The sequence below is a fragment of the Oenanthe melanoleuca genome, chromosome 3, assembly GCF_029582105.1.
Source record: "Oenanthe melanoleuca isolate GR-GAL-2019-014 chromosome 3, OMel1.0, whole genome shotgun sequence".
NCBI classification, from domain to species: Eukaryota; Metazoa; Chordata; class Aves; order Passeriformes; family Muscicapidae; genus Oenanthe; species Oenanthe melanoleuca.
The window spans coordinates 82912026-82936962 of record NC_079336.1 but is presented as its reverse complement, the minus strand read 5'-3'; the positions used below and the strand labels follow the sequence as shown (position 1 = coordinate 82936962).

Below are 24937 nucleotides of genomic sequence, written 5' to 3'. Positions count from 1 at the left end.
GGGACCCCACTGGTGACACCCCGGGCAGAACCTAGGACTGGAATGGCAGAGCTGGTGGCAGTGAGGGCCAGCGCGTGTCCCAGTCCTAGGGCAGTCCCCGGCTTCCCCTGCTCTGGATGCTTCCCTCTAGCCCCATCCACGAAGGACCGCCACAGTTCCTGCCCTACTGCTCGAGCGGGAGCTGCGGTGCGCTCTCCCCAGCGCGCACTGCAGATTATCAACTGTGTGTGCCCTGTGCCTCCCCTCGCACCACACGCCACAGGTGCTCCGTACTCGACACCTGCACAGCCGCAGCTCTGGCCACTCCAGGTCACAGCCCTCGAGCAAACCTCGGGCCCGGGGAGCTGGGGGGGGTTTGGCCCGTTCCTCACGCACCGCCCGGTGTCTCGTGGGGACCAACGGGCACAGAGCCCCGGGCTTCGGGTGACTGCCGAGGGCGGCGGCGGGGGAACGGCACTCCCGTCCCGTCTCGCCCAGGAAGGGAGCGAGGGGCCACACCCGCGGTGCCGGGACAGCGGCCGCCGGTGCGGGCCGCGGCTCCGTGCCCGGGCGTCAGGCGAGAGGCGTCAGGGAGTGGCGGCCATGACGGAGGCGCCGTCCCCGGCCGCAGCCCACGGGCAGGGCGTCCCGGCCGCCGCCGCCCCCCCGCACCTGGCGGATCCACGGGCCCAGCGGCGGAGCTCGGGAGGCGCCGCCGGGGACTCCCCGCAGGCCGGGGCGGGGCGGGCCCGTCCCGGCGCTAAGATGGCGGCCAAGGGCTCGCACTCGCACGTGAAGCTGGAGGCGGAGATCGAGCGGTGCCGGGCGGAGGGGCACTGGGAGCGGCTCCGCCACCTCGCGCAGCAGCTGCCGCCGGCGCGGCCCCCGCGCAAGGCGAAGGCGAGGGGCGCGCAGGACGCCGGTAAGCGGCGGCGGGGGGCGGGCGGGGCGGCCGCCGGTAGCGACCCGCCCGGGCGTGGGGCGGCGGCGGGGCCGGCTGCTCGCTCCCTGCCGCTGCTCGCTCTCGCAGCCCCGCGCCGGTGGGCTGGCGTGGGCGGGAGCTGCGGCCGCCCCGGCTCCCGGGCTGGGCAGCGCCGGCTTGCGGGGCGTCGTCTGCCGTGCCGTGCCTGCGCCCCGGCCGCGGAGGAGGGATGCCCGCGGGAGGCGGCGGGAGCTCGGGAAGCGGCGCTTGGGACGGTCACGCCGCGCTTCCTCTGGGTGTCGGCGCTGCCGAGCCCGCGGGCAGCGAGGGGCGGCTGCCGAGCGCTCGGGATGCCGCCCCCGCCGCGGCCGGCGCAGGTGGCGGCTGCGGCTCCCCCCGCCCTGGCTGCAGCCAGCCCGTTTGGGCTTTCCGCCCCGCTGGAAAGGTCTCAGCATCTCCATACGTGTCAGGCTGGTTCCCTCCTGCCCCAGCGCTCTTCTTGAGGGGGGTGCCCTTGTGTTACCTCTCTCCATTTCCCAGGGGCACTGCTTTACCTGAAGGCTTTCACGTGTAAAACACGTTTCATAAATAGCAAGTATGTTAGCATTTTTTTTCCTGTTACTACCCACTGATTTGCTGCCTTTTTTTTTTTTTTTTTTTTTTTTTTTTAAATCTTTTGTAACGAGTGAGGCAGCATAACTCAGTCTGAGGTCAGCAAGTAAGTTGTGCACAGGACCTGATCCTACCTGCGGTAATGGTACAAAGGGTTCTGCCACTGAAGTCACTGTGGAAATAACACTTCTTTAGGGGAGCATGTCCAGAATTTAGCCCTAGCGTTGAGGCTTTCTGGGGTGCCTTAAGCTTCACAGTGGGAACCATGATGGGGGAGATGTTGCTAGCTTATTACATGTTTGTTTTTGAGGCTTTCCAAGTGTTTCATGATGCAGATTGAACCCTGTGCTGAGAATCACACGGCCACCCTTTGGACTTCAGTCAGGTTTCAGCTGCGTTTTCCCAGGTGCAGAGATCACCGTGCACTTTGGGGGCATTAGTAGTTGAAGAGTTCACAGTAGTTTCTTCCCTTGTAATTAAGAGGTATAACAACAGTATGATTGCTGTAAAAACATGACTTGTTAATTTGATGCTATGTCATCATAACTTGCTAGTTACGAAAGAATAATGCTTTGTTATTGCTACAGAACTTCTTTCAGCAGGTTTTGGGCTTCTAGAAATTATTGTGTGCTTGGATGGGATTTTTTCACAGTAATATTTGCTTTGTGAGGTTGTGTATATTTATTTCTTAATTGTCCATTATTTTACCTAATTCCTTAAGTTTGATTAAGAGATTAATGACTACCTGAAAGCACTTTAGTGTGCAGAAATAATTGCAAGCAAATTTGGGGGGGAATGTACTTGAGCACTTACACTTCCCATTTTATGTACTTCTTACACTTCCCATTTTATGTACCTATACTTTGTTTAGTTGCAGACCTGCAAATGAGCAGGAAGAGCTATGGTTATAATTTGATATGTAGCTGAACACTCAGGCCACAACAACAAAAATGTCTAAACCACTACACCGTTGATTATTATATGCTTTATGTGGTGGTGTATAGGTAGAAAGTAGGCATAAGGTGTCCCCTGGACTGAAATATTCTACTATTGTGTTTCACTCATTCTCAAATTTCAGACTTTGAACCGTGGAATATATATGAGATGTAGGGCTGGGCTCTTTGGTATTTAAAGATTTCCTTACCTGGCTTGACCTGCTAGTCTGCTGATGGAGGTGCTGTTGTTATGAATGAAGGAACTGCAGAAATGGGCCTGTCATGTCAGAAGTCCCAGTACTCTGGCAAATGAAATTTTTTTTTCAGCATGAGTGCCACATTGCATGATGCTTCATGCTGTATCCATTGCTGCTACCTGTGTTTGAGTGTCTCTTTGGTGGAACTGTGAACAGGGATGGATTTTAATGTAGAAAGAGTTTTATGTGCCATGTTAATTACAGCAGAGGATGTGTGTCTTTAATAATGGATGTGTAGAATGTGTAATTTATCTTTTAATTTTTTTCTGTATACTTTCAGGAAAATTATAATGGTTTTTGATGCAGTTACTGCTATCACTTCTCTGTACTCTAAATCATTCATTTCATACTTGTATCTTTGTAAATAGAAAGCATCCACTGAAATGTTTCCAAAAGTTTGGTCTCATACTTTTGAAGGGGATTTTTCTGATGAAAATTATAAACTGCTGTATTAGTGACACTGTAAGAAGGAATAGTGCTGCCAGAATTAAAGGATTAAGGAGGGAAAATCTTCAGTTACAACAAAGTGCTGTTTCATTTTTCCACACAAAACATACTATTTCCACTAGATAGAAGTTAATGGAACTTTTTTGTCTATGAGTTCTCCCTTATCCTCTCATTTGAGTTTGTTGTCTGTCTCAAAGGTGTATTGTTTTGTTTTTGTAATTCTGTTTATTATCAGTATGGCAGTAAGTAATGTTTCTTGTTGGTGTGTGCTTTCAGAGGACCATGGGAGTTTGCTGCTTGCAGAGGCTCTGCTGGAGGAATGTTTGAAGGAAAACTTTGCCAAACTGAAGGACTCCATTCCGCTGTCAGAGAAGAGTGAGCCCAAACTGAGTGAAGCTAAAGAATATCTGACCAGTATCTTAAGCAGAGGGAAACTAAGAGTAAGTGGGCTCTACTGTCGTAATTCCTGCCAACTGGATACTTCTTTTGTGTGATTATTAGTCTGATACAGCGTGTGGGTGTTGCCTGTGTCCATAGATGTACACTGCTGTATTGGAGGTGATACTAAGAGACTGATAATTCCCCTAGGCAGGATTTTATGTTGTGGCACTTGGCAAAGAAATATGCTATGAGGACGTATCCCGTTTCTTTATTTTTTATGGGAAAGAAGCAGGATAAGTACTTAGAATTTCTCCCGGGGGGATGGGGTGTGGCACATAAGGATGCTGTCAGGTCATCACAGTGGAGTGACCTCCTGCTGCTCCAGATCTGAGGGAATTGTGCAGAACAGGTTAGCCCTGATTGGAGAAAAGTGTGCCACAGGCTGCTGTCAGGAACTTATGGTTGTGTTAGGAGGACTACAGCCTTGCACTGCCTTCAGTGTCTATTGGAGAAGTAATGCTTTTACTTTGTTTTGTGATCTGAGTGTGTGGCTGGTAGCTGCTTGTTGGCTCAGTTGCAGAGCTTCAGGAGAGTTTTCATACTCTGGTTTGATGGTTGCTGCTGCACTGGTGTCCTTTGACACACAGTTGCATAACTGTGTTTAGATGTAAATGAATTACAAGGGCCTGTTCTAGACTTGTATTAGTTTTGGTCCTGAAATTGACAGGCTAGTTTAGATAGGTTGGAGATGTATATAATACTTTCACCATGTTAATTTCCAATGAGCAAAGTCAGCCTATTTAGAGCATAAAATGGAGAGAGTAAGGAAAGTGAGTATGTCCAACCCTCTTTCTTTACGGTTTAGCCCCATTAACAGTCAGAACTACTGAATTCTTCCAGTTCCTTGTGTTTAGTTTGGCTGCATGAATTGCCATTGCTTTTTCTTTGCTAGTGGTGACTTAGCTACTGATGCAATATTGACCCTGTGTTGATTGCATGTATTAAAAAAATGGGTATGAAGGCTTAGGAACCTTTTCATGCTTTCCAGAGGGTCTGAACAGATGTGTTTTACTGAGGTTTTGTTACAAATGTTTTCAATCTTTAAACGAAATTAATCTTAGAAATAGCAGGTGTGCCTTCTCTTTTTTCACTGTTGCGTGAAAATTCTTTGACAACTAAAGAAAATAGGGGAGTTTTCTCACTCTTTAATGAAATATAGAGAGGAGAGGGGAATACTTATCTAAAAAGTGATATTTACTGTCCAATTTAAAAGCTGAGGTTTTACTTAGTGTGTGTGTGGGGGTAATTCTGACAATGCCAGCCTTTTATGTGCTCTTTGTGGCTAGTAAATCAATAGAGAGGTCAGCTGAGACTAAAGACTTGGGTTACAAACTGTATTTCAAAACTGAGCTCCAAAGTGGTTGCCTGACCTTCATTGCCTACAGCTCTCATGAGGTTAGCCCTTGCAGTTGTAAGAGGAAAGCATTCTGAACATCCTTAATTTGCTGTGGAGTAATTCATTCTTCCTGTCTGGTATTTCACCCTGTAAACACTTTTTCTCTTCCTGCTCCATTTCAGCCAAAGTATATGACAGAAGCTATGCTGATCCTAGGAAAGCTTCATTATGTGGAGGGATGCTACAGAGATGCCATCAGCATGTATGCAAAAGCAGGAATTGATGACCTTTCAACCAAAGATGAACCTCTGTATGTGCTGCGTATGTTAACTGAAGCCTTTGTTATTAAAGGTAAAGAACCGTGTATGGGTACTTGAAATATGCTGGTTTTAGGTTGAAGCTATTTCTCCAAGTGATTTGGTTGGAGCAGGATTAGGGCAAAGATGTATGCTGTAGAAAATCCTACGTGGTATGGTCTATGTAGTTTCAAACTTAAAGGCATTGTGGAGTCTTAGTCCATGGTTTTTAAACTTGGCTGGCTTGTAAACAAAAGCTTGAAATCGGAAATCCTGTGATAACTATTGGCTCCAAGTCAGCAACATGCTTGAGCTTGTGTGTCCATTTTGGGAAAATCTAAATCAAGCCCTTGGCTGAATTGAGGCCTATGCTTTCTCTTTGAAAGAGTTGATCTACTTGTACATTTTAGTGATTTCTGGGAATTAAACAAAGATGATGTCTCCAAGTTTTAAACTTTGGATTAACAGAATATGTGCTTTCAAAGCAGGTAGTATATTTTTGCAATGCATGTCACACAGTATCAGACTTTATGTACAAACAGGAATCTCTCCTCCCCCTTTTAACTCTACAGACATTGCACTGTTTGAGAGATTCTAACTAAAACTACCTCTGTGGGTAGTGAAACTGCATTTCCTTTTGAGTGGGGGAAAGGAAGACCCTTGTCAGTTTTTGACTTGGGGAGAGAAAAAGATCAGTAATCTTCTCCTTCATTTGCTTTCGGTTCCTTTATAAATGTTGCTCAAGTACTGCTACCTATCTACTGCTTTCTACTCTTTTCAGCATGTCCACCAGCTAATTAGGTGAATGAGAACTCTGATGATCAGATACCTTCAACGGTATGTAAAAGAGTGAAACCAAATCAATCCAAAATACTGTTTGACTGGGCTACTAGCATTACTGATAATAATTTGAGTAATTCTGCTTTTTTTGAAACCCTGTTTGTGCTGCTTTGCTTGCTTTGATTTTCGTTTCCTGTGGTACTGATCGAATCTGCTTCATTAATAAACTTTTGTGGAGCAGGTCTAATTTGCTTGTACCTCACACTGACACTTGCATGGCACAGAGGAGCAAGTAGTTGCCAGTGCATTCTCAGTATTTGAGAGCAACTCCTGGTGCACTCCAGAGTCTGAAGGAGATGCACTGTCCTTGTTGGGAAGCACATATGACCCTTGGTGAGGCGTGAGTGTAACGATAATGTGTGTGTGGAAACTGATGGAATAACCCTGTTGTTATAAGACCCCTTGTACTGTGTTGACTACCTAACTTACACATGAAGATGTTGGACATGTTTGCCTGAGAGCATCAGGCAATTTTTTTGCTTTCTTTGCCTCTGTGGTTTAGCATGGAATGTAAATACTGTGTTGCCCCTGTAAACCATGTGGAGTCTCTACTGTTGCAGCAAAACCTCTCTGGTGTTACAGTTCCACAGTCTTTATCCTCCATGATGATTATTTTCATATTAGCTAAGATATCAAGAATGTAGTAAGTCACTCAGTATTCTACCAAAGTTGCTGGCAGAAAAAAGTCCAGCAGAGTGAAGCTCACCCAGCTGAATTTGGAGAGGGCATGCACTGCTGGGATCACTGTTCCCTCAGCCTCCCACTCATGTTAGCACTTTGTGCAGGTAACTATGGCAATAGCAGTGTAGATTTAAATTTTCATTTTAAAACGTGTGTGTCCAGACTGCTTCTGCAAGGCAAGTAACAATATGGAGTTGAATTATTCAAAATTCATTGATATTTACACCATAGATTTTTCTTATTCCCCTTTTTAATTTGGTATCTCTCCAGAAGTTAGGTTGACCGATATTATATTACTGCCTTAGGTCTAACTATTGGTTGTTTATGCAATCTGAAGCCTTCTTGAAAGATGCTCTTGAATGTTGTCTATCACCTCATAGTGTGAACTTGAAACTAACTCAGTTCTGTGTAGGTAATACTGCTGAATTATGCCTGTGTGCAGAATGGCAGCATAGGTTCTCAAGCACTCAGGATTAGGCTGGAAAGGTCATGGAAGAAAGTACAGTCAAATAAAAGGCTAATTTTTAAAATGTTGACACCTATCCTTTTAATGTTGGAAATGAACAAAAATGTAACAAGAAAGATGTGGGATACAGTGGGAGGAGTTGCACACATAAAGCCAGTTGTAGAAATCCAGTAAAAGCAAGTTTCCTTCCTTAGAGCACCTTTTAACCTCTGCCACACTGAAGGCTGGATGCTGAGCTAAATCTTGAGTCTTTCTCTGGAGGTCTACAGACTGTAGTGGGTTCATGTCATAGTAAGAGGCAGTATGGTTTTTACCCTTGTGTTTGGATTGAAGAAGTTGAGCAGGGAAAAAATTTCTTGCTTGCTTTCCCAGTAAACTTCCACACAAGGTGAGTATCAAGAAGTAAACATTGAAGTCCTTTATCAGTGTGAGGGCTTGTGCAATTGACAAGTCACAGGAGAAATGTCAGAGAGAGCAAGATTCTCCAGTGTCATCTGACTGCTGCTTCCTGTTCTGTTTCTAAATCCCTGCATTGTGAGGAGACAAGTTTCGTGAGCACTATGTGTGGAGCTCTGACAATAGTTGATTTTTTCATTATGACTAGTTTTAATCTCTATATTTAGTTAATAGGTGGTTGATTTGTACTTGTCTCCTTCCTCCCCATCCTCCATGAAGTCAATCCCTCCTTAAAATTTCACCTCTGCTCAGTTCGCATTGCTGCTGGAAATCTGATGCAAGCAGTTCTGTGTTGCATAAAACAGTATTGAGTAAGCCAACTTTCCTTGTAATTCATTTGGGACACACTGTGACTTTGTTACCTGGTGGTGTCCATTTGAAACAGCAAGCAAAAAATACTTCAGAACAAAATGTATAGCTGTCAGAGCCCGTTGGTTTCCCTCTGTCTGTGCCTGCTGCAGAAACTGTGCAGGTGTCTCTCTTTGAAAGGAGTAAATCTTCCTGGTAGTAGGTTAGGCCACTACCTAACCCTTACAAAGCACTGAGTGGCTCTAGCCAGCTCCAGCATACCTAAGCTCCAAGAAAGAGGCTTCTCTGATGTGGCAATGTTTGCTGCGCTGCTGAGAGCAGGATGAGATCTGCTTTAACTGAGGCAGGCTGTGGCCAGCCTGGGTGGTGGAGAGTCAGGCAGGGCTCGTGTAGAGTGGGGTCCTGTCTTTGTAATGACTAAGGGACTTTAGCTTGTGGTCAGGGATGTGTCAGAGCTGCTGAGGTGAGTCAGTCCTGTGCTGAGGGGCTCCCTGTGTCTTTCAGGCCAGGCACTGGGCTTCCTCTGCTTGGAGTGAGGTAGCTTGGAGATAGCTATCTGTATTTGTGCAGCAATGCCATAGGATTACACATGGTATCTAGTTTCTAAATGGGTTTCTAGAGAGTTAAAGCTTTAAAAGTCCCACTGCCTATTTTTTTCCTTTTCTCCCAGTCCATCCTGTAATTTTTGTAGTTTAGTCATTTTTCTGTTATTATTGGTCATTTGGCAACTCAGGGTGGGTTAAATTTGTGCAGCTTCAGTCTGAGCTCTCTGTGGAATCAGAAGCTGGCTGTTCTGGGGTGATTCATCACATCTTCAAATGGCAGCTGATGAAACGGTGTACAATAGAGCCTCTTCTCTGGTGGCTGTGAGAGAAGACTATGGACTAAGTTGAGATTTATCCCTTGTAATTTTTTTTCTAAATGGTTCTTTAATTTTTGGGGTTTTTTGAACTTTAGAAATAATATCCATTTTATCAAAGGGCTGCACTGTGAGCTTGGTCTTTTTAGATCTTCGGGAAGGTGTGGAAGAGAACAAGGTGATAATGTGTAAGAAGCCTTGGTCGTAGTCACGCTGCATTTTATTTAACAAGTCCAACCACAAGTCGTATCTTTGAGAAAATGAAACTGATTTAGTGCAGTGGTTCAGAGCTACCTATATTTTGTTCTTGGACCCATTTTAGTAATCTAAAGATGTTTAAGATCTGTGGTGTTACACTTTTGAAAAACCCAAGATAAAATCTTGACACAAACTTTTAGCCACTGATCTTTAGAGCTCTCCTAAGAGCTGTGAATATTTCTGAAAGCAAAACCTTGAAGCCACCACGTGCGGTTTTTTCCTGAGTTTGATAATAATAAACAGCCTGGAACCTGCTTCCAGTGTTCTGGGTTCATCTTATTTTGGATTATTTTGTGTTTGTTTGGTCTTAGAACAATTGCTGAGCTTACGTGTATTCCTGTTTCTCTTGTGGTTATATCTTTTAAAAATTCAGTGGTGATGGGCTCTGTATGCTTGGAATTACATTGTTGTGCTTTCTGCCCATGTGAAATGATTGTCTTGAGTTTCTAATACTGGAAATGGTTGTTTGGAGGTTCTGGTGGTGTTCTGAAAGGAGAATGGCAGAGATAAACAGAAAACCTGACCTTTTACTCAGCTTGTTTGAAAACTATCTGGTTGGTTATAATCATGGTTTTAAATTGGCCAAGTGAAGCCTCAGCATTTGAATAGACTGTTTTAAACTTCTTAGTGATTGTTCTGCTCAATTGGTTTCTGATTTTGTTGGCTTGCAATACTAATAAAAACAGTAGGTTTGCATACAATAAATGCAAGCTTGGTTTTAAAGCTGTTCATTCTGACTAATCAGAGGATGTATCACACAGTTGTTCACATACTTAATTGGAGTCTAATTTTGACATTTGCTTGTGTGTGATCCATTTTTCTCATACGAGGTTCTGCATGATGAATAATTTCCTACGTGAGATTTGTATTCAGTTGCTTTTGTTTGAAAATTAGAATAAAATGTAAAGTTAAAGGTAGCTTTATTGCAAAGCTATATTCTGATAAATCTACTTTTCCCTCCTCTCTAAAGATTTGATTAAGAATTTTCAGTTTAATAAATGAATTTAACTCATGTTTCTGATAAGCTGATAAATTTCTTGTTACATGCACATTTTTTAAAATTCATAGATTAAAATGGGAAAAATAAGCTTTCCTGTTTGGTTTTATTTAGTTCATTGTTGGTTCATTTAACTAAATAATAGAGTTGAAAGGGAGAAAGATAAGGTTTGTGGGTTTGTTTTTTGGTGTTTTTATTTTTTTTTTTTTGTTCTTTTTTATTTTTGTCCTCTTTGCAAGACAGCGCCTCTATTTTAAAGACGATTCCAGTGCTTCATCAAACTCTTATTTCATATCCTAAGGTACTAACTTTTGTAGTTCAGTTCTTACTAAATGCTACCAATCCCATGGTGCAAGGATGTATTCCACTCAAATAACATTGATGGCTTATTGTGTGCTATTGTCTTTACTTAATCAGCCTTACTTTTAATTAGAGTTTCCTGTTAGGTTCTCTGGAATGAGATTTTTGTCCACTTATTTTAAGTGATGCCATAATATCAAAACACAGACTGTGTGGAATGATTTTGAGTACCAGTAATTTGAACAATTTCAAGTGCAGCTCAATTGAGTTTAGAAACATCATATAGTTTTGTAGGGTCATAATTTATTTCACAAGCTTATTTTCCAAGTGAGTTTACACTTCTGACTTCTTTCTGTCAGCAGCATTTTTAATTCAGGCCATGTTTTATAAACTTCTTAATGAACTGTACTTGCACTTTCTGAGTCTGTCTCTCATTTCTGAGGGCATAGCACTTTTCAGGATGTCTTCTTTTTGCAGACAGTGTTTGGAATACTGTTCTACTTCTTGTATGCCAAAAAACCTCTCCCAGTGGTTATACATACTCTTGGGCTTGAGATTTTTACTACAGGATAATTTTTAAGAGTTTTTGAAGTTCCTTAAGAAAAATTTGCTGTAATATCTAAAAAGAGATGGTTTGTGTGTATATCTTAAAATGTAAGAGCATACCTTGTCTTGTTCACTGAGATGAGTGTAGAAAATGGGTTAAGGAAAGGTTTAAGGAAAATTATTTCCATGTTCAAGTAAGTAGTTTGCTTTATATTCTCTCTAGGCACTAATTGAGAAAAATAAAAGCATGTTATAATTGCCCATGCCAAGATAAAGATGATCCACTTCTGTATTGTTGTTTAGGAGCCACGTGACTACAGGAAAGTACTTAAATCTGCTTGTGGTAGAAAAAGAGGGAACTCAGATCTTCCTGTCCTCCTTCCAGCACAGCTGACCCCACCCTCTCTAGAAGCTGAGTTTTCATCCTGCCTACACTGCCATTATTGTCTGACTGAGAGCATTTAGCAGAAATGGGCAGCAGGTTGTAAGGTGCAGGGGAAAAGATCCTCAGCCTGAATTCCCTCCCTGTCTCTCTGCATTAATTTCAGTGTCAAGTATCATGCCACTTAGGCACTGTTGACATTATGGCATGTGTACCATAGGCTTTTACTTGAAACTCTAAATCTTCTGTACTTTAATAATCCTGTTTAAACCAGGAGGGTTGTTACTTTAATATGTTCTGACTTCCTAGGGGTCCCAATTCAGTTCTGTCTGGAACCTGCCCACCTTGGAAGTGATGCTGCTGACTGAGGCACTTGAGTCCATTGAAGTGTTGAGAAGGCTGTCTAGAGCCTTCATAAAGACAACACCACTGTTCTTCATTGTCTTTGGGAAAGCTTGTTGATCATAAAGAGCAAGCATTATACTGGGCACAAAGCTGAGATAAGAAAAGCATAGGTTTGGGTGATAGTAAACATAAAACTTTGATTTCACTTTTTTTTTCATACACAGATATGGCTTTTCAGTGATAATGGGCTTCATGAGGATGATGAACACTTTCCAGCGTGCAACTGTTAACCTCTGTGCTGCTTTTGAGATGATACATTTGCTTGCCATTCTCTCTGTTACTTAATTGCTATTTTCCTTGGGGCTCCTTGGTGAGGTTAGTTTTGACAGTAATTTCAGCTGCTGCTGTGTCTAAGTAGAACTTAGTGGGACACAGTAGAAGAGAAGAATTTATGTTGCATTTTTTGGTTTTGGGTGTGTTTGTTTTTTGGTGGTATGGGTTTTTATGTATTGTTTTGTTTGGTTTGTTTGGTTTTTTTAAGGGTCGGGCAGGGCATGAATTCCTTTGTTGGAATCTTCTGATGACTACAGAAGGTTGAGATTCATCTCTCTAGGAACTGAGATCTGTGGGAGATGGGTGCCTTTAAACAGAGCCTAAATAATAAAATTAGTTTCTTTGCCTGGCCATTAGAAAAATGGAGTTCCAGCCAAAAGGATGTTTGATACAATAGGATATTAAAATTAAAATAAGACGTTTTGTTGGCAGAACTTGTTTTCACTTTTGCTTGGCAAAAGATGCATCTTTTAAATGTTAATCCACATCAGAGAGAGAGAGAGAGACTTTGTTCTATACCTGGTATGTGCTTCAAAGTGTTAGTTTTCACAATTCTGACAGCAAGACAGGAAGTATGCTGTTAATTCATGCTGGCATCAGAGTAGCTCTGATAGGCAAAAGTCCCACTTTGTAGATGTTGATGTCTTGATAAAAGGACCTAGTATTAGTATGTTTTATTTGGGGTTTCAGAGAAGCATTTTTAGGAGCCTGGGGTTGCCTTTTTGTTGTGACAATGACTTTGAACCTGTTGCATGTTGGTGAATTGTGTGCCTTTGTGTCACTGCTTTCCTAATTGTATGTGAAAGAGTTGCCAAGCCCAGCCTTAGTATTCTTGATGTACTTGGGCTTTTCTGTTGTGTTCATGAGCTTTTCTCTGCTGTTGCATCAGATGGTTTATCTTTTTAGAGGTAGTTTGCACTTCTAGCACAGTCAGCTATGCACAAATGCGATTTCTGGTTCCTTTAGTTAATGTGACTTGGTTTCTGTAATGGTCAAGTTTAGTTATTCTGCTCCCTTCCTCGCATATAGTTGCATGGCACTATGGTGATGGCACACATGTATAAAATCTTCTCCACCTTCTGCACTATGAATTCTCTAAAGCTGTGGGGTTAGCAGCATCAGGAGGTGGAAGAGTATTTGCCCATTCTTTTCTGAGGAAATGGAACAATGTAAGGTTAAATGAAACAATGTGCTAAACTTACTTTCACTAGAAGAGAATGAATAAATCATACTTGCAGATAGCCTAAGCTAGAGGTAGATTTTAGATGGCTGTGATGGTGGTGTCATCCTGGGACTCTGTTCTGTAGCATGATATATGTCCAGTGGTTATGTCCATGTGATGGTTTGCACTGGAGTAAGCTTCAAATGTTTCTATTTTTTAAGTGACAGGGTAACAAGCTTGTTAGTCCTTGCAGGCTCTGTCCCTTCTAGTAACTTTAAGTAGGATTGTCTTGGGTATTTGATACAAATCAGTGTAGTAAAATATGAATTACTCTTCCTTTATCTCCCTTCTGCTCCCGAAATACACATGGAATCACTTAGATTGGAAAAGATCTGTAAGATCATGAAGTGCAACTCATTAGCCAAGCACTGCCAAATCCAGCTGTAAACCATGTCCCTAGGCACTACATCTGTACATCTTTGAAAAACCTCCAGAGATGGTAACTCCTGGGCAGCCTGTTCCAATGCCTGACTGCTCTTTCAGTGAATAAATTTTTCCTGATAGCCAATTGAGATGTGCTCTGGCACAACCTGAGGCCATTTTCTCTTGTCCTGTTACTCGGTGTGTTGTAGAAGAGACTGACCCCCACCTTGCTATACCCTCCTTTCAGGTAATTGTAGAGAGACTCCTTTTCTCCAGGCTAAGCACCCCCAGCTCCCTCAGCTGCTCCTCACAGCACTTGTGCTTCAGACCCTTCACCAGCTCCATTGCCCTTCTCTGCACATGCTCCAGCACCTCAAGGTCTTTCTTGAGGTAGTGAGGTGCCAAAAATTGAACTCAGCATTCTAGGGCTAGTCTGATTCAGTGGCTTTGCAGCTAGAAGAGAACTTTCTTGCTGATGATGCTGCTTAACTGTGGTACAGATGAACTCAAGCTGAATAAATTCCAGTACTTGGTCATCAATACCATCTCCCCTCCCTTGTGCCCCTTCAACTTAGCATTTTTTCTCTTCTGCTTCTTCCTGTTGTATTTATACCAGGGGACAAAAGTCATATCTGCAGTATGCCATGAGGATGTGGATGGTGTTGTCCAAATCTTTAGATATGGGGCTGTAAGAGATTGCTGATTGCTGTGTTTGCTGTGCCTCAGAGCATTGCTCCAGTAAGTGTATCTTGATGTCACAGAATAGAAGTGGCCACTTATACCAGGACAATCAATATGTCAATATGTTATAGCACCCAAAGTGGTGCATGTGCCCCAGAGATTGAGCAAGATGATCTATTGTAGTGCAGAAGAAAAGTATTATATTTATTTTTTTCTTAAAAAAATCCACCAGCAAAAAGAAGTGCTCCACATTGAAATAAATCTTTAATATTGTATTTTATTGAAAGTGGTACCCTCACTTAGTCTGTATGTTAGAGAGTCTTGTGTCATGTAGAGCCCACAAAAGTGTCTTACAAAACAGAGGGTGTTTCACACTGTGGAAGGGCATCCTCACTAGTTCATTCACTTTCATATGTTGCAGCTCACTTGTGCCTATTTAAATGGATTTATGTATTATATTGTCTGTTTTAAATTAAACTAACCCTTATGAAATAGACCTGTACCTTAAAGAGTCCCTCAAAAACCTGTGGATTTCAGGTAATACTAGAAGTAGGAGCACAAGTGAATGGTAACAATGTCAGAGCTTACATTATTAGCATGAGCTCTTCAATCAGGTAAAAACAGTGACAGCCCAATTGGATCTAGTCAATGAGGTCTAATGACACTCATTTCAGTACTTACATTTTTAGTAGCCCCTCGAGCTTTTTTTATGTAAAAGCAAAATACGAAAAAACATACCATTGGGGAAACACTTGTTTTTCCTGCTGTGGAAAAATAGCTGAAGTAATATGAAAAAACTATATGGCAGCAAACTAAAATGCTTCCCTTTGAAAGAGACATAGAAGACATTGCCAAAGACTGGAAGAAACAGGTATTAGAAGAAACTGGGCAGTGTGGGAAGCTTGGTGTATAGTAGTATGGAAGTATAAATGTTTCTAATATGTCTCAGCTTAAGGAGCTTGCCACATTCTGATTCAATAATGAAATACATTAAGATCTGCTTAGGAGCATAGTGTGGCCCAGAAATGCACAAAGTGCTGTAGGATGGCATAATTTGGATTAACTTTATAAACACAAGACTTTTAAATAGAATCTAGTTTGTAATGAAATGGAAAATGGCCATGAAAATCTGTACACACCACAGCTCAGTGTTTGTTTCCTGGCAAAATGGTTAAAATAGTTGTCAGACTTAAAGGTGAATTATGCCTTTTTGCTTTTACAAAAAGTTACGTGTTCTAAATTTGCAGGGCTTTTCCTCTGCTGACAGATGGCTGTCGGTAGCATGTTATTTAGCAGATATTTTTGAAAAAATAAATACATAAATATATAATAAGCAGTTCATGAAGCAATGTCTGTATATAACTATATGCCTATGTTTGGTATGCATGCTCAGATTTATTTTTTTTCTTAATATGATCAAAGAATTTTGGAGACCAGTGTATTATAGATTAAAGCAAAGATTAAAAGGCATGCCATGAAGGTTAAGAACAGCCAGCTGTGCAGGTCTGGATATGCTCCACAGAGTTAGTGTCTGTGGACTGAAGTTGCTGATGTCTGCTATGCATAAGATATGTGGTGTGATGCAGAGCCTGCACAGCATTGACTGACAGCAGAGGACTGAGGTTGCATCTCAGGGGAGTGCTTGCTGCCTTCTGGCTTCACAGCCACTTGATCAAAAAGCTGTCCTAATTTTAGCAATAAACTTGAGCTGTAATTACAAGTCTAACCAGATAGAGGTCTTGCTTTGAAAATAATTAGAGTAGCATTGTTAGCATTGGTTTATTGCATCTAGTAGGAGAGTGGGGAGTAGGAGATCTTGACTTCTGCATTGATGCAACTGAGCAGCTTTCACAGGTTGCTTAATCTAAGCTTCATTCCCAGTTCATAGTTAGAAAGGTCTTCAGATAATTTTACATGGGGTTACTGGAATTTTCTGCCTTTCTGCCTTTGAGACTTTTACATGAAAAATACCTCAAGATTGTAACAAATTGCCAGAAATTTATAATAATTCTGTATAATAGGAAGCAGCAGTGAAAGAAGTACATGCAGCTTTCTTGAACAGCAGAACTTATCTCTTCATCCCCACCTTTCACGGGCTGCAATATGAATCAATGTGTTCAAAATCAAGGGCTTCTAGGTCTTTCTTTCCCCTCTTCTATTTGCATTGCAAATAAGCCCTGCTGAAAAATTCAGAGCTTATTTGCGGGTGAGATAAGTATCAAGATCAGGTTGTGAATTATTTAAACTGCTGTGAGTTGTGGCAGAAATAATGCATGGTGCTGGGTCTTGCCTATGTCTAACTAATCCCAGTTGCTACTTGTTGAGGTTTGGGCTATTTTGCTTTCCAAGACACTGTAGTGGAATGGGTTAGTTGAGGACTGTTTGGTTGTGCTTTTGAATTTTGTCTCTGAAAAGTGTTCAGTATTCTGATGCATGTTGATTAGTCAGCATGCACGTGTATATGTTTGAAGTCTTAAAAATAGCCTTGTTTCAATGCTAGTTAATTTCCTAGAGCCACATTTCTGAACAAGACTGAAGGCCACATGCTAGAAGTGAAGTGCATTCTCTGCTTGGGGACAGTGACCTGGAATTTTCCAGGACGAGAATGTGCTCAAGACAAATGACTTACCTTCCTGCATGTAGAGTAAAACTATTACATGCACTTATCTTAGCATCACACTGTCTTCTGGCCAGGCTGGCCTGTCTGTGTGGCACAGGAGCACAGACAGTAGAACCTTGCTCTGCAGACTGGGGCTGCTGCTGTTGGCAGGGCTGTAAGTTCCACACTAATATGTCTTTTGCTTCAGGTTGCCATGGGTGTGTTCAACACACAGCACTGGGATGCAACACATGAGTTTGGGATCATGGCTCTTCATGCTGTTTTTCTTTGATCTCTTCTTTAGCTTGCCAGGTAGCTCTGATGCTCCTGAGCTGTGGGGTTTTAGCAGCTGCAGGCTGGCACTGTTGGTCAAAGTGATGACCCTGAATTCTTGCACCTTGCATCAACCCACCATTCCCTCCTTGTCTAAATTCATCCAAGTGTAGGAAGCTTGAAGTCTGTGTAAAAAGGAAAGTTAAAAGAACCTGTGAGAGTATTGGTACTTTGTTCCTACTTGGAAGGAGGAGCACTGCTGTTTGATGAGCTAGTTTATGTACCATAGAAAAATAAAGCCACCTTAATCTCCTCCCTAGTCCATGTGCAGTCTCCATCTGTGCACTGAGGCTTTCAAGACCAGGCTGGGTAACACCCTGAGCTGGCCTTTCTTTGTGTAGAAAGTCAGACTGTGGACCTTCAAGGATTCTTCCAGCATGGATTTTCATCCCATTTGTGTTGCTGAGAATCCATGTGTGCATGGGTGTTCCAGTTCTGGTAAATCACCAGAGCATTGGAGCTATGTAATATCAGTGTCTTCCCTTGGCAGGGAATGACTGAGATGAAAGTGGAAATAAGCCTTCATAAAATTTCCCCTTTCAGATTTCCATATATGAGAGCAGTGCATTTCAACTCAAGGAAGAGATTAGTCCAGTGGTACGTCTTACAAACCTTATGGATTTGAGTTTTTTCTTACATAAATGCAGCTTAGATTTGGGGGCAGGAAAGAAGGGGCCAAGATTATAGAAAGGTGAAGAGCCAGAGATGAATCATTGGGAGAACAATAGGAGGTGAATGAAAACCTTGCCTTTATGCAGGAGAGAAAAGCAGCATTTCTATATGTAAAAAGTTACTTCCTCTGAAGTGGATAGAATTTGTTCTTTCAAAGGAGGATAATCTCAAAATCCTGAGCCTGGGCCATGCTCTATCAGAAAGCTGTCTGCACTGTATGATAAACTATTACAGTATATAGGTATGTATCTATTTAAATTTGGGCATCTGATTAGTATGAGAAAAATCTTAGTATAGATAAGGTTTAAGTTGGTATTCTCTTATCACAGCTGATTGTGAAAAATACCTGATTCCCTTTATCTTAACCAGCTAACAAGAAAGCATGTAGCCTTATGATTTACTTGGAAGCTAATTCTGTCTTGGCAATAGCTCCACTTTTCTTGCTAAACCCAGTGTGGAAGTAACATGCTTTGTAGTGGCTTTCTGACACGTTATGGAAACTGAGTTGAATTTAAATTGTGTGTTGTGCTGCAAAGTTTTTTCTGTGCTGGTAACTGGAGGATGGACAAGAGTTAGTGCAAATTGTGCTCTTTGTGCTGAAAGACTTGTCAAGTCTTACCCAACTACAGCCTAAGCAAGTCTTATTGTTGGGGCTTTGTACTATGAGAACTGAATTGGTGGCTGCAAGAGTAGGACTGTTTTTCTTGTGTTCTTCCCCTTGTACACTGGATTTGCAGTCTGCTTGCTCTAATTTTTCTTTTCCTTGCATTTCTGTGGTAGGGAAGAAAAGCCCTGTTTGGATTCTGTAGATGTTGTACTCGAATGACATCAGGTCAGTGCATACTGTATTAGAGAGAGAACTATGACTAATGTCCCATCATGTGGGTCATTTTTCCTCCTAGCCCTTTACAAGCAGTGCAGTGTAGCATAGTATCTGTTTTAACATACTGTATGTTGCTGGATGCTTACTGTGGCAGGAATCCTTTTGGAGATGTTCCTTCCCCTGTCTCTGATCAGCCCCAGCTCTGTTTTTCTGACTTGCATGGATGGGCATGTTTGTTGTCAGTAACTGATGCTGGCAGAGGCTGCTTGCTTTCCTCCTCCGTGTCAGAGCTTAGAGATAGTAACTCCTTGCAGTGGGCTGTAGCGTGTATGTAAATGGCTTTTTATCAGCCTGTTCTATCTGTGTGTGACATCTCCCACGATGAACGCCCCCGTACAGACTGTGTGCTCTTGCAGTTTGATTAAATGCTGCTAGTATATGAATGTCAGTGCATTGTACTGGATTTTTTTTTTTTTTGCAGGATCCTCAGCCCTACTTTGCACTTAAGGGGAATGACTCTGAAATGCAGACTTCTTAAAATTTATTTTCCCTTAAGGGGAATGACTAGAAATTCAGAGGTAGATAAAACTGAGATAGATGTAAGAAGACTATTTGCAGGTTATTTGTTCTGACTGTAGCACTGGATACTTTTGGTTTGTTCTTTTGCTGTAAAGAGAATTAATGACTATATTTTCCCTTCACTCATTACAAAGTTACAGGATTGGAAAAGGGAAGCATTGAAATAATAGGAAAACAACCCATGGTATAAAGACAGAGACTTCGTAGATGAACTAGAGATGAAATCTGTTATATCTGGATGCTGTACAAGGTGCTCATCAGAAGAAGAAAACACAGATTGGGCATTAGTTAAAAGCAGCAAAATGATTGTCATCCCTGTCCCACACATTCTGTCAGTCTGAAGTAAATTCAGTCCTCCTGTTCCACTCTGGTCTGTATTTTCAGAGGTGAAAGGTACGAATGTGTGTTCCTCCAAGGTACAGATCTTTGGAGGAACACACAGTGTACTTCTAACTTGGGAAAGGACAGAAGGAGTGGGGAGCCACCTCCTGAGCTTGAACTAGGGAGGCCTTTTCTCAACCCACTGAACTAACTGCTTATGTCTGGCTCAAATGTAAGACATGAAATAGGGAAACTCCTCACAGAGTAACCAAGGGGACAAAACAAATGTTGAGCATTAGAAATAAACAAAGCTAAGACTGCCTAGGAACCTCAGGCTCCTGCAGCATGAGTGCCCAGACTGTATCGTACATCATGGGGAAGCCTGGCTGCCCATTGCTGCCTCACAGCAGCCTCTTGCTAGGACTCCTGGGATGAGCAGACTGAGGTGCTGTGCCTCTCCAATGGTGGAAGTTCAGGAAAGCATGGCTGGTGCCTGTGGTGGATCCTCACAAACCCCTAGCCACATGCTGCAGCAGTTGAAATTACTTTCTCGGAGAGCTGTCTGGACAGCTGAATCCTTTTCTTCTTTTGTCACCTCTGTGGATCTGTGTCAGGAACACTAGAATTTTGTATTACAACTTCCATTTTGTTATTGTTATTAGGGAATGTTGTTATATAAAAAATTCATTGGAATGCATGTGCTGAACTTTTTGCAACCTATGTTGGGCTACTGAGCAGTGCAGTTGTGATTAGTGAAGATCCAAGTTTTCAAGCAGTGGTGTCTTGTAGAGATCCAATGTGGCATAAGAACCTGTACCAATCAGAGTAAAAGTGGTATATGGATGTGTAGCCTATTCAATTAGATTTAAGGATATAAAGGATGTCATAGTGTGATGCCAGACAAGGGTCTGATAGTAGAAATTTTTAATGTAGGGACCAGAAGCTGTGCATCTTCAATTAACATACTCTGTGTTTGTTGGTGGGGTTGGATAATGACACAAGAAAGAAGTTCAGTAATACAAAAGCCAGGGTTTTTTCCTTCCTTTGGAAAGGGAATGATCTTGTGGTTGAGTCTCTTGTGCCTTGCCAAGTGCTTGCTGTGTGTCCATGAGCAATCTGCATGTGCTCAGATTTTCCAAGAGAGGCATCAGATTTTCCAACTTTGTTTCTGTATCATTTTCCAGTTAAGGATTTTTTTTTGTTTGTTTTTTCCTCTCAACACTGCTGCTTATTTCAAGCTTCACTTGAAGTAGCAGATGCCTAAAAATGATCAAATTCAGTGCCAGCCTGTCTTTGGAAATACAGGCCTTAATTTCTCTGCTGATTCCTGCCAGAGGGATTGTGTGTCCTGTGCTCATAAAGTGTTTGAAAGGCACAGTAGGAGTGTGCAGTGGTACTGTGTGTTAGAGCAGCATGACAAAGATGCCTTGCATGTGTAGGAATTGTATTTTCATGGGGGTAGTGTCCCAAAAGTCATCAAATTAAGAGGGAAACCACATGTGGAAAAGCATTCCTGTCAGCTGGTAAATTAAGCATAATATGGCCATAGTGCTGTTGGTGGGCTTCAGTTAAAGGACATGTTGGCATTTTGCAGGTTTGTCACTGGAGCGCTCAACCAACTCGATTGCCTCTCGTGCTCGACTGTGTGAAAGGGAGGAGGAAGCCATGGCTTGTTTTGAGAGAGCATGTGTTATTGCCCAGGTATACTTGCAGGAGCTGGAGAAGGTAAGAAGAAATGTGCTTAGGATATTGCCTGGTGGCCTGGGTGGAATTTCCAGGGTTTTGACAGCAAAAATAAAGAAAATGGAGAAATGTCAAGTGCTCATAGCAAGGAATATGAGAACAAGTTGGAAAGAGTGAGGTGTCTCCATAAAATCATTTGCAAAACAGTGGTTTAGCCAGCCTCTACCTCTTTCCTCTGAGAATGAATGTTGGGGAGGGAATTGGTCTGGAAATAAGTTTTGCCTGTGGTAAAGCACCAAATAGTTCAGATATGCACAAGTTGTCTCTCAAGTTTAGCCCTTGCTAAAGAGAAACTATGAACTTTGCATGGCAAGACATCTTATACACCTACTGTGTAAATGATACATAGCCCTAATGAGCTGCAAGAAACCATTTTGGGTCAGCCATAGCAGTTTAATTACCAGTGTTTCACCTTTTCCAAGTGAACCTTGAGAAATCCAGACCATTAGGACATAGATCCTCCTTCCCTGGAAGGCCTGGCTGGGTGGGGCCCGGAGCTGCCTGGTATAGCAGATGTCCCTGCCTGTGGTAGGGAGCATTGAAGATAGATTATCTTTTAAGGTCCCTTCCAAATGAAACCATTCTGTGATTAGCAGCAAGTAACTGCTTAGGTAGTGGTAGGTAGGATGAATAATGAGCCATGCAGATAATATGTGCCACTGATTTGCTGGGCACATACAAACTTTGCCTAGCTGAGTTTACAGGACATAGCAAATGCTTCCATGCCCTTCCTATGCCACACATTCTGCTTAACATCAGCAGTACTGATGGCAATGCACTGTTGTCTGTTCTGTAGCTGAAAGGCCTTTTGACCAGATTCTGCTGCTTTTCTCAGTAGCAAATATGTGTATCTGTTTCAGGTTTTGTTTTTAATTGCATTGAAACAAGAAAAACCAAGCTTAGTGCATGTATAAAAATTCATTTAAAAAAGCCAACTAACAAGCAACCTGCTCTGTTTCTCTGCAGAAGAAAACAGAATAGTCTCCTTACATTTAAACTATTCCTGTGCTTCCATTGTGGAAGGATGAGTTCCTGCCAGTCCTAGACACTTTAATTTTTTTTCTTTACTGACGGCTTGGGTCTGTGAAGAAGGGACAGGGTCTGACCTGTAATTCATTCACTTAGAATCATAGAATCAGTAAGGTTGGAAAAGACCTCTGGGTTTCCTGAGGCCAGCTTTTAATTCAGCACTGCCATGTTTGCTGCTAAGCCATGTTGCCAGGTGCCTACACCACATGCTTTTTGAACACTTCCAGGGATGGGGATTCAACCACTTCCATGGGCAGCTTGTTCCAGTGCTGGGCTACTCAGTGAAGAATTTTTTCCTTAAATCACAAGTTGAGGCCATTTCCTCTTGTCCTGTCACTTGTAACTTTGGAGGAGACTGACCTCTATCTCTCTACAACTTTCTTTCACGTAGTTGTGTATGGCCACAAAGACAAAAATGCAGGATTGATGACAGATGTAGTAGAAGTTCATAGTCCTTCTCCAGTCCTAGATGAAAAAGCCTGCTTTGAGGAGGCAACTTTCAGCAAGGGAATGGGCTTGTGAGGTTACCAGTGAGGAAGCAAAACCAAGAAACATTTGATGGGACAAATAGAGGAAAGATTAAGATTCTTCCATCAAGACTCCTGATGACTTGCTAGCTTTTAACAAATATTTATGTTGCATTGAACTAAATAAACCTACTTAAACATTGTATTGTTATTGATCCATGCTGGATCCTTGTAGTTTGAGTGGTATTTCCCAAGCTGTTGGTGTTAATATATAGCTTTCTATTTACTTTAGTAAGGGTTAACAAGTAATAATGGATGATGTTTCAAAACTCATATTGCATGCAGAATATCTCATGGAAGTCATTATATAATTTATTTTAAAATGGATTTTATAACTTTTTTAATAACTAATAAATGTAGCATTTTATTGTTGAAGATGTCACTGGCTCATGAGGACCTGGCTAGTTCTGACAGTTATCTGTATTCCCAGGTATTTCCTTTTTTCCCTTACAGACCTTAAACAACACACATTCAAGGAGCGTCAAGGGTAGCCATGTGACTTACTCTGAGTTTGAACTTTCCTATTTTCTGGAAGCAGCTCTACAGAGTGCCTACGTGACTCAGTTAAAGAAAGGGTAGGTGGATGCAGATATTAATAAAATTAGATAATATTGCATGTTTTGTCTCAGATGAAGACTGATTTTTTTCTTGTGTTCTGTTACGACTTTTGGCTGCTGGCTCACCTCAAGTCTCCTCAGTGTCCTTCCCTTTCTCCTGTTTGCATCTCTCTGTCTTTCTTAAGAGTCTTAAGCATAATTTTTCCAGACCTACAAGTAGGGTGGGGTAGAACAATATTCTTGTCTTGACTCAGCTTTGTTTCCTGTGGAGACAAGGGGAGTGGAATTTATATTACTGTGTGCCCTTAAAATTTTCAGCCACAGTGCTTGGTTTAGAATTAAGTGAAGTCTTAGAGGTAGTTTCTTTAATTTATTTATTTGTTTGTTTGTCTAAGGTCTTAAATATCCCAATCAATGCCCCACATCTGTGTGTTTTTACTATGGAGAATGTACATGGGAACACTGCTGCTCCAGGGTATTTATTATGCCTCTGAAATACAGCTCCCAGTGAGCTTCAGAAAGGCAGGAAGAGCTAATGTCTACAAGCCTACAGAGAATTTCATGAGCCTACAGAAAAACCTTTTCAAAATCAGCAGAAAAGACACTGTGAATGCCCACTTCCAAAGGCCATTGTGAGGACATGCTGTTCCCTTAACTAGGCCTTGTCTTCAAAACATAATTAACTCTGGTTGTCCAATGGAGAGATTTTTGTCATCTAGGAGAGTGTCTCTTCAGCATTTATACACAGTACTTGTAAGAATCTATCCTTCCTCAGTCCTCTGCTTACACCATATTATGTCATTTATTATCAAGGAGTCAGGTACTGGGTTTCTCACTACAAACTGTCTTCACAAATATTTAATTTTGGCTTTTTTTTTTGCCTTCACCCCCAGTGAAAGATACTTTCATTTTCTTCACTTGTTTTCCTGCTGAGTAAAATGGAAAAGAAAGCAAAAAAAAAACCAAAAGTAGGGAAGATTGAAAAGAAGAAAACTAGGGAAAAAAAAACCCACAGCAAAAGTCAGTTTAAATCCTTTGGTAGAAAACTGATGCCATTTTTTGATTCTGCTGGAGGAGGAGGGTTGCTTCTTGTTTGGGGCTTTTTTGCTGACTTTTTATCCCCCAAGGATGATTTTAAATGCAACTGCAAATAGCCACTGTTCTCCATGTGTGTAGAGCAAAGCTGTACCTCTAAGCATATCCACCAGATGTGCCTTCAGGTAAGCCTTGTTTTAACCTGGGGGCTTTGAAAAACAAAGCTCAGACGTTGTAAAATGACATCTTTAGTCAGGCAAGTACAAGTTTATGCATAAAGCAAAGTATGAACTTGTAAAACATAGTCTTAGTATCTGCTTGGTATGTGGTTTTCCCAGGTGAGCTGGGGTTGGCCAGCTGTGGCACAGTATGTGCTTTCCTAACCTTCTGCCCTTCTCATGGCAAACAAAAAGCTCAGGTCTTGCCAGTAAGCTCATAAACTATGTAGTAAAATAA

At 42.0% G+C, this 24937-nt stretch overlaps 1 protein-coding gene across 3 annotated transcripts in view; it reads left to right on the top strand.

Moving 5' to 3' along the window:
• The first annotated feature begins 335 nt into the window (after positions 1 to 335).
• Positions 336 to 24937, top strand: part of TTC7A (tetratricopeptide repeat domain 7A) — a 169877-nt gene continuing 145275 nt past the window's right edge. The window contains exons 1-5 of one of the 3 annotated variants that reach the window (XM_056488737.1): positions 336 to 901; positions 3429 to 3592; positions 5112 to 5280; positions 21185 to 21315; positions 23343 to 23464. In XM_056488737.1, coding sequence (XP_056344712.1) covers positions 583 to 901; positions 3429 to 3592; positions 5112 to 5280; positions 21185 to 21315; positions 23343 to 23464 — 905 coding nt within the window. In that variant the 5' untranslated portion in view covers positions 336 to 582. Of the gene's footprint in view, positions 902 to 3428; positions 3593 to 5111; positions 5281 to 6006; positions 6063 to 21184; positions 21316 to 23342; positions 23465 to 24937 lie in introns of those variants that run through there. The other 2 variants (XM_056488736.1, XM_056488738.1) reach the window with 2 other exon arrangements.